General features: G+C 35.5%; 1 protein-coding gene across 1 annotated transcript; it reads right to left on the bottom strand.

Annotated features, from left to right (window-relative positions):
- Positions 1-1018: 1018 nt before the first annotated feature.
- LOC144564108 (protein terminal ear1-like) lies at positions 1019-5373 on the bottom strand. Its single transcript, XM_078313631.1, has 6 exons — positions 4687-5373; positions 4167-4335; positions 3639-4073; positions 3395-3511; positions 1859-2000; positions 1019-1461 (listed from the first exon to the last, which is right to left on the bottom strand). The coding sequence occupies exons 1-6, from the start codon at positions 5357-5359 to the stop codon at positions 1144-1146; spliced, it is 1854 nt and encodes a 617-aa protein (XP_078169757.1). The 5' UTR covers positions 5360-5373; the 3' UTR covers positions 1019-1143.
- Positions 5374-8667: the final 3294 nt, after the last annotated feature.

Here is an 8667-nt window from a genome sequence, read left to right as displayed (position 1 = left end):
AAAAAATAAAAACTGTTTTAAATAAATTAATATGAAGTCTACCAACCTTGTTTTTTTTTTTTTTTTTTTTTTTTTTTTTTTTTTTTAATTATAAAGAGAAGTGAGATCTTCAAACCATAGGGACAATATTTTTTAGTACAAGATAAGATAATAAACATTCAGTATCAATACCAAGTATTATATCTAGCTATTACATTGATTATCAAAATATAACTGTACCTACTTGTTATTTAAACGTTAAAAAAACAGTAACATCAAAAATGATAGACCGACTGAAAAATCCTAGCCGTTTTTGTTCTCTCTCAAGCAAAAAAAAAAAAAGAAAAAAATTCCAGCCATCACCACTGCTCCTTTTCACTCTTCCACCTCTTCTAGTTCTCACTACCGATGGAGCGATATCTTCTTCTCTCTCTCATCTCTATCTCTTTAAACGAAGGAAAGAATGAGAGAGAGGAGCCGAGCAGGACTGAAAGTGCGATATCATCGAAGCTCAAAATATAGAACCTTTATTACTCCCATCTCCATCGGAGTATAGCAGTGAATAAATCGATTGTCGGAGTGCAGTGGCTATCAGACGAAAACATATCCAGTCGTGGAAAAAAATAAAGAAAGAGGTAATATGACATTTAAGAATAGATACGTAGAATTAATTGATTAGAATAAGTTTAAATCTAAAAAAGAGAATCATTAAACTTGTTTTAAGTCCGTTTTCTATCATTGAAATGGTTAGTAGGCATTTAAATACACTAACTTAAAAAAGAAAAGAAAAGAAAAACTTCAAAAATGATCTGCATTAATAACCCAAAATCTAATGGAATGATGTATTCTTTATAGAAAAATAATGGAATAATAAATAAATCAAGAATCCAACCAGCCATCATCGCACAACCATCCATCATATCGTCTTTTCATCTTCCGACAGAACTAGAGGTCTAGGTGGTAGAGAGATAGAGAGAGGGGGCGGGGGGAGAGAGAGAGAGAGAGAGAGAGAGAGAGAGAGAGCTGTCTATAATGATTCCACTTACATTCTCGATGCAACCCAACAAAATTCCCAGAAAATTAATATAAAGAACAAATATAAAACGATATCGATAGATATTATGAACCATGAACCGGGTCTATCTATTCCTAACTAGTACCGGTCTAGTCACTGTACTCTTCATGCAGACTGAGCAAACCCATTTGGATCGCTTGAGCATTGCTCCCTCCCTGTTCATCCATCTCCTCATGATCCGACGGTGCATGGGTTGAACCAGAGGTCGAGGAAGCATCTCCACCCTCAGATTGAAGCCGTTGCTCTGATGGCTGGGAACCTGCTGACAACTCGCGTCCTCCGATTGCCACTGGCTCGGTAAGGTTCTGCTTACCATCACGTGGGGGCGAAAAAACCACCGGCATGTACTCGTCATTGTCACATGCAAACTTTGAGTTTTTGAAGTGCTCCTTCAGTGCTTCCAAACCCTACATATATATCAAAGAACTTCATATGAGAAGATAATAATAAATATACGTAGTGTGCTTGATTATTACCTACAGCTTGAATTGAATTTTTATGATATACATGACCCTAGTTTACCCGGTGATATTAATTGCCAAATAGATGTAAATAAATTCATGACATTTGCATGACAGTAGTTATGGATAATTCAAAATATATATTTGCATAACCATTATTTCAAAATATGGGAACTAATAATTAGTATGCACGGTTTTCCAAAAGCTCATAAACTTTAATCAAAGTGTTTAACTTGCGAACCTTAATTGTCTATTAATTTGATAGAAATGAAAAACACAAAATATATACAAACTTTATGCTTTGAAATAACAGCTATACTAGATGTAAAAAAGATATCACCACCTGCAAGCGAGCATAGGTTACTTGACAAATCTTGCGAGAATTAAAGACCTCCCATGGCTGCTTGTGAAATGCTTTATACAGACGAAAAGCTGCTTGAGGGGAGGTAAGATTCACAAATCCATAGCCCACATTGCACTTGTTGCTATTTGAGACAAAAAAAAAAGGTGCAATTTAAGAGGTAATCCTGAGTCAAGTTTATAGAAATGAAGAATTGTGAACAGACAACAAACAGATATCAGGTTTATATATTCTTCAATAATAATAAAATATCTCGTCAAACAAAAGGTAAGCAAAGAATTGAACTGTCAGGACTAGAACTAGAAGAAGAAGACTACATGAGTTTGGAATTTACTATTTTGGTGGCCAATGATTCGGTATTTATTAGACGCACAAAGCTTGCAATGTATTATTATTGCATGTGACAGGGTTGAGGGTTGAATAATAAATAAATTAGCATGGAATTGAAAGGGTCGGAAGTTGAAGAGATGTAATATTATTCCATGAAACAATGTGTCAAACTGTCAACAAAGGTAATTATTATTATTATTATTCTATGTGAGGTTCGGATATTATATATTAAATAATAAATTTATTACCTAGGTGTTTTATCATATCATATTTTATAATACGCTATCTTGTTTTTATATATATATATATTTTTATATGTTATAAAGAAAAGAAAATAATTTGCCAAATCTTTTGGGACTCATAAAAGCTAAGTGTTGAATGTTGATGATGCGTCTTTTCCAACTTACTGCAAAGGAAACCAAATAAACAAATATTAAATCAAGGGATGCTGCATCTCTCCAAGACTCCAACTCCAATCTCCATTCTCCATTCTCCACTAGGTATTTTTTATTTTTTTTATTGACGAATGTCAAAGTGGCCTTTTCCCCTAGATTAGGGTTTGATGTTTTCCTATTCCTATTGCCTATACAAAAGTTAGAACATCATGATGTCTCCTTATCTTTTGCTTCCGTATCTCAACTTCTTGCTGCTCTAAGTTATGGTTAATATATGACAGACAAGAGTGAGATGGAGAGAGAGAGAGAGACAGGAAATAATGAGTGAGAGAGGGAGGGAGGGAAGTCAGGTATCTAGTTTCATCTCAATCTGAGAAGCCAGCTATTCCCATTTTCACTTGAGTTATTGCTCATTGTTGGAATTGTGGCTGGTTCAGGGTACGGATTCTAGAGAGAGAAAGAGAAAAAAAAAAAAAAAAAAAACAGCAGAGCATAAAAGCTTTTTCAAAAAAAGAAATCATGAACACTTACTGTTCACCCCTATACCATTTTTAGGCACATTTCTGGATCTGCATCTTATATATCAGGATCTGTTTCTTACATTTTGGGGTCGTTATATCTTTTCTGCTCAATTCACTCGTACCAAGAAATAAATTATAAATAAATAAAAAAACACAAACCGAGGAAAATGACAATGCATCTGTTTTTGACGCACCAAATGGCTTTTGTCAATCTTGAAACCCACAAACCACACAAACAAATAAGCAACACAGTTACAAGCAACTCTACTTACCTGAAATCAATTGGGAGATAGACAAAATCATAAGCTGATGGAGGCTCTTCTCCCTCTGCAATTTGCTCGTTGCAATGTATGCAATGGTTATCAAGCATGTTCAGTAGCAATTTCTGACTAAACAAAGACAAATTAACAAATAAAAGCAATCAAAATATCCTCCATAAAATAACACATGTAAATAATTTCCAACAAAAGGAATACTTGCCAATATCACTAAGCAACTATATAGACAATTAATTACCTATATTTGTTCGGAATGTTTCTGATCATAACGGTTGTTCTCTCGTCATTAGGAGAATTAAAATTTCCATCTTCTGATTCTTTGAAAAGAAACCGAGACTCGTTGCTTTTCCCTTTCCAGCCTTTCCTACTTGATTGTTGTTTTGATGATGATGCCCCGGATGAGGTTGGCGATGCACTGTTCTTTCCGCTACCGCCAGAACCGATATTAGTAGCAGCAGCAGTAGTCGTAGTAGCATTAATATTTCTATTACTTCTAGCCCCAGAGCTTGACTCAGCCTCACTACTTCTTTTAGGCTCAGTAGGGTTGACTGCATTGCCTCTTCGAAGAATTGCCACGGGTGCATTTTGTGACGGGACATTTTGCAGGGTTGATGCACGCAGTCGGGGCGGGGTTGGGAAGTTTGGATTGTAGTTCTGACTGCTCCGATTCCTCCTACAGTAATTCCAGATAAATTCGAGCTGTAAAGCACCAATTATGATAATTTTTATTTTATTTTATGCAAGGATAGTATGTATATCTTTGAACCTTCTCGAATGTGGGCCTGTCGAACGAGCAAATTCAAGGACCATATGCCGGCCGAACACCTCCTTCCCGTTGAGCTCCGACAGTGCCCGAACCGCATCGCGAGTGTCAAAGAATTCTATGAACTTATTGTATGGTTTAATCACGGATTCTCTCACATCCTTCACATCACCTATCAGATTAAGGAACAACAAAAGCAAATTGTACTGAAATTATTAATAATTCCAGGAACAATGGAAATTTAATAAAAAAAAATTCGTTGCTTTAGTTCACAGAAAAAATGTAACAAAACCCTACAAGGATGAGCGAACTACAGCTGTAAAAGTTGTTTATCGCTGTTTTCCTTTTAGGAAAAAGAAAGAAAAGAAAAAAAAAAACAAGAATTTTTCAAATAGAGCAATAAATCAATGAAATTTTCCCTTTACCGTATTTTGCTTTAGTTTCTTCAATTTTTAACAATTGTAAAAGAAAAGAAGAAAAGTTCATCATCATCACGACAATCAATTAGAATTACGATACATACCAAAAGACTCAAAAGTCTCTCTGAGTGTATGGAGAGAGATGCCCGACGACAGCGGGCTAATGACGACGAGGGTCGCTTGATTGGAATCGTCAATGCCGAGCTCAGCACTGCCCACTGCAAAGTGGGCCCATACAGCCTGCCCACAGATCAATCCTCTCCCTATAGCAGTGGTAGTTGTACCAGCCTCGGGCCAATCCCATGGAGTGACAGGCACGGGCACGCCATATAACTGCCCCAACCGGCTCTGCTGCCTCACATGCTGGTCTCTCACCTCTGTAAAAGCCAGTTGAGCACTTCTCAAATCATAGAAATGGACAGTCACAATTCCATCTGTGCCAAGAGCTGACATATCGACGGCACGCACTGCACCGAAGAACTCCATGGAAGAAAGCACATCATGCTCGGTGACATGGCGAGGGACCATGCTGAGGACGACGCCACGTGTGGGGACGGCGTCGTCGGTGACCCAGGTGGGGCGGACATACTCAGCTGGAGGGGGAAGAATAGGTGGTGGTACGATGGGGACAGGAGGAGGGTAGTAGAATTGAGCGAAAGGAGGAGGAGGAGGAGGAGGAGGAGGAGGTGGTAAAACCGGTACGGTTGGTACAGGAGAGGGGAGAGAAGGGTAAAACTCTTGAGCGGAGGGGTCGAGGAGGTTGCCTCCTACTTCCATGACTGGTTTGCCTCCTGCTTCTTCAGCACACAGTGCGTTATAGATGTAAAGACACGGAACACACTGTGCCTCTCTCTCCTTTTCCTTTTCCTTTTCCTTTTCTCTGTTGTGAAAAGGGAGTGTTGATTGCGGGGAAAAGATCAACTCTCTCTTTTGCTTAATTTTGTTTTTCTTTCACTTGGAATTGGAATTGGAATTGGAAACGGTGGGGCGACTTCTCGTCTCTGGATATGTCATATGTATACTACTACAGTTCATGAAATCTTGTGTGTATCTTTCGGAAAATTTACTTTATTTTTTAATTTTTTTTAATTTTCATAATAATTAATTGAGAATTGAGATTCATGAAAAAGATGACTGAGAGTACGTTGGAGATATGAAACAACATAGAAGCATAAATTCCATTAATCTGTTGTTTAAGTCCAGAACCAAACACCCGCAACCGATTCTAAAAATTGTTTTCATGGTTTCAAATACCGTTGTCACCTGTTAGCGGTCAAAGATGCAATAATTGAAGACATATTTTTCAGATTCTGGACATAAATATAAACCATACAAAGTTCGATCGTTGTATTCATGTTAAAATTAATAAGGAATAGTTTTTGCATACGATGCTTTAAACAGGAACCAAATCTCTTGTTCACATAGGAACTTTCTGCCAAATAGGTGCATCTCTCGTCTGCCAAATCTATTCATCATTTGAACAATCATAATTGAAATAAGAAAAGTATTAAATTTTGAGAAGATAATCTCATACTTTAATTGTAACCGTCTAGATTATAAATGGATGGATGCATTTGCGGATCCAAAGTGGATCACGAGTAGGCACTTGCTTATTTCTGAATTTGAATTTTTTTTTGAGAAAATGTTCTTGTCCACTAGCTTTTGTCCACTGGGTTATCTATTCCCAGTTCAACTATCTTCAACTTCCACTACCGACTTTATAGCTATCATATTCTCGTATTTAAACATGCCTCCGCTACCGACTTTTCTTTTTTTGAATTTATTTCCCAAATTTCAGATCTGATCAAATTTAGCTCGCGATTGCCCTCCTCTTTCGTCGTGACATAAGATTCAGATCGCGATTCACGATTGCCTTCCTTTTTCATCGCGACTTAAGATTCAGACCGCAATTCGCAATTGCCTTCCTCTTTCTTCTTTCATTCAAACGATTCCTAAGTTCTTTGCGATTGCCTTCCGTTTTAACGAGAAATATCTTGTTCTGATCAGAGCCTTTGCCTTTACCTTTATCACTGAGAGCGGAGAAAAGTTCATTGGTGAGAAGAGAAATAGGGAGAGATGGATAATGACGGTGGCATAAAGGTAGCTGTAGCGGCTGTACAGTTCGCCTGCACCGATTCCCCATCTGACAACATTGCCACCGCTGAACGGTAACACACCTCGTCTTTTCTCTCTCTCCCTAACTATTTTTCTCGGTAGGTGTCGTAACTAATAAAGGCCATAAACCCTTTCTCAGTTCGTCAAAATTCCATTTAATAAAAATATACTGTGAAATCATTGCTTATTGATCATTACTATGAAAAAAGAAAGAGAGTCGTTATGAGGTGAGCTGGAATTGAAGGTTTGTACTGTATGTGTGCAGGTTAATCAGAGAAGCTCACAAGAAAGGTGCCAATATTAGCCTCATTCAGGTGTGTTTTACTTGCCCAAGTTTCTCTCGTTACTATTTATGTAATCCAGTGCATTACTTCTCTCTTTTATTTAATCTTTGTATGCATGTTTCGTCTTATTGATCAATGATGTATGATTGTAATTAGCAATTAGAACGTGCTCTGCTGCGGATGTTGTTTCAAATACTTTTTTTTTTTTTTTGCTTTTTTAGGTGATACTCTTATCATTTGAAGTAAAAGTTGATTAAAAGTAAAATGATGAGCAAATAGGCTACAATATAAGTAATTATGTTATGAGTAGAATTGTTCATGTGACAACTATGTGAAGTAATTTGATATATGAAGTAGTTTTACTGGATATATAAAGTAAATTTACAGGATACGTGAAGTAAATTTACATGATACGTGAAGTAAATTTACATGATACATGAAGTAATTTGATACATGAAGTAATTTGATATATCAAGTAATTTTACTGGATATATAAGTAATTTTACAGTATACAGGAAGTAATTTGATATATGAAGTAATTTTACTGGATATATAAAATAATTTTACAGGATATATGAAGTAATTTTACTTTACTGGATACATCATTGATTTTGATTACACTGCATATACTTTTCAGTTAGGTAAATAACTTGTAAGATTATTTTGTAATTCTTATTTGCTATAAATTGAATTTGTTTCATTGTTTATTTTATTATTATGCAGGATGACATATCAAAAGAACGTGTTGTTCTTGTGATGAGGCTTCTTATTCATCCGAACAATGAACACATGAGGTTTTTAATGTAAAAGTTATTTGTTCATAGTTTTTTTGTTGCTATTATGCTATTCTGAATGTTGCGGTGAATATTTTTATCTTGTATTGAATAGATGTTGTTTGTGATGAACAGATGTTGTTTTGTGGTGAACATATTTTGTGTGTAATGATGGATGTATATATAGATTTAGCAATTTTATAGTATACATGGTATTATTTTATGGTTTATATTTTGCAATTCTACAGTATACATGATTGTTTGCAAGTTGTAGTTTAAACTGAAATGTGACATTTTTTACATTTTATCTTACAGTATAAATGGTAATATTTTATGGTTTAGTTTTATAAATTTTACAATATACAAGATTCAATTTAAAATTTACAGTATTGTGTGAAAATTTTATAGTATAGACGATTCAATTGAAAATTTACAGTATTATTTGAAAATTTTATAGTATAGACGATTTAATTGAAAATTTACAGTATTATTTGAAAATTTTACAGTATACAAGTCAACCCAGTGCGGACACTAATAACTCTAGCTGCCAATAACTTCTTATAACTGCAATTTCCGAAAGTACAGTTTGAAAGTAAATTTATTTTGTCTTGTTGTGCAAGTTGCAATATTTTTCTTACTATCATGGGACCACTTCAAATAGTTGCTGGATGTTTTGTGATTAACTGATATATTTTATGTGATATATTGTATAATTATACAGCATGTAGAAGTAATTTTACAGTATTCGCGCAAGTCAAAGCAGTGGACAAATGGTGGACAAAAGACTGTGGACAATTAGACGCTTCCATTCTTTACATTTTTGGTAGTCAGTCAAAAAGGAAAGAATATGCCTTGCATTATTTAAGATCAACAATCAAAACTGATGACTAGTCAGTTTTGACCCCCAATCTTC

The sequence above is a fragment of the Carex rostrata genome, chromosome 13 (assembly GCF_964058835.1).
Source record: "Carex rostrata chromosome 13, lpCarRost1.2, whole genome shotgun sequence".
Classification (NCBI taxonomy): domain Eukaryota; kingdom Viridiplantae; phylum Streptophyta; class Magnoliopsida; order Poales; family Cyperaceae; genus Carex; species Carex rostrata.
The sequence above is the reverse complement of the archived record's forward strand: the minus strand, read 5'-3'. Positions and strand labels throughout refer to the sequence as shown.

Bases quoted from the DNA above. Each gene is read 5' to 3' on its own strand.
- LOC144564108 (XM_078313631.1), bottom strand. From the start codon at position 5,359: ATGGAAGTAGGAGGCAACCTCCTCGACCCCTCCGCTCAAGAGTTTTAC. The intron at 4,336-4,686 runs GTATGTATCGTA...TTAATCTGATAG, and splicing joins AGAGACTTTTGAGTCTTTTG to GTGATGTGAAGGATGTGAGA. The intron at 3,512-3,638 runs GTAATTAATTGT...GTCTTTGTTTAG, and splicing joins AACATTCCGAACAAATATAG to TCAGAAATTGCTACTGAACA.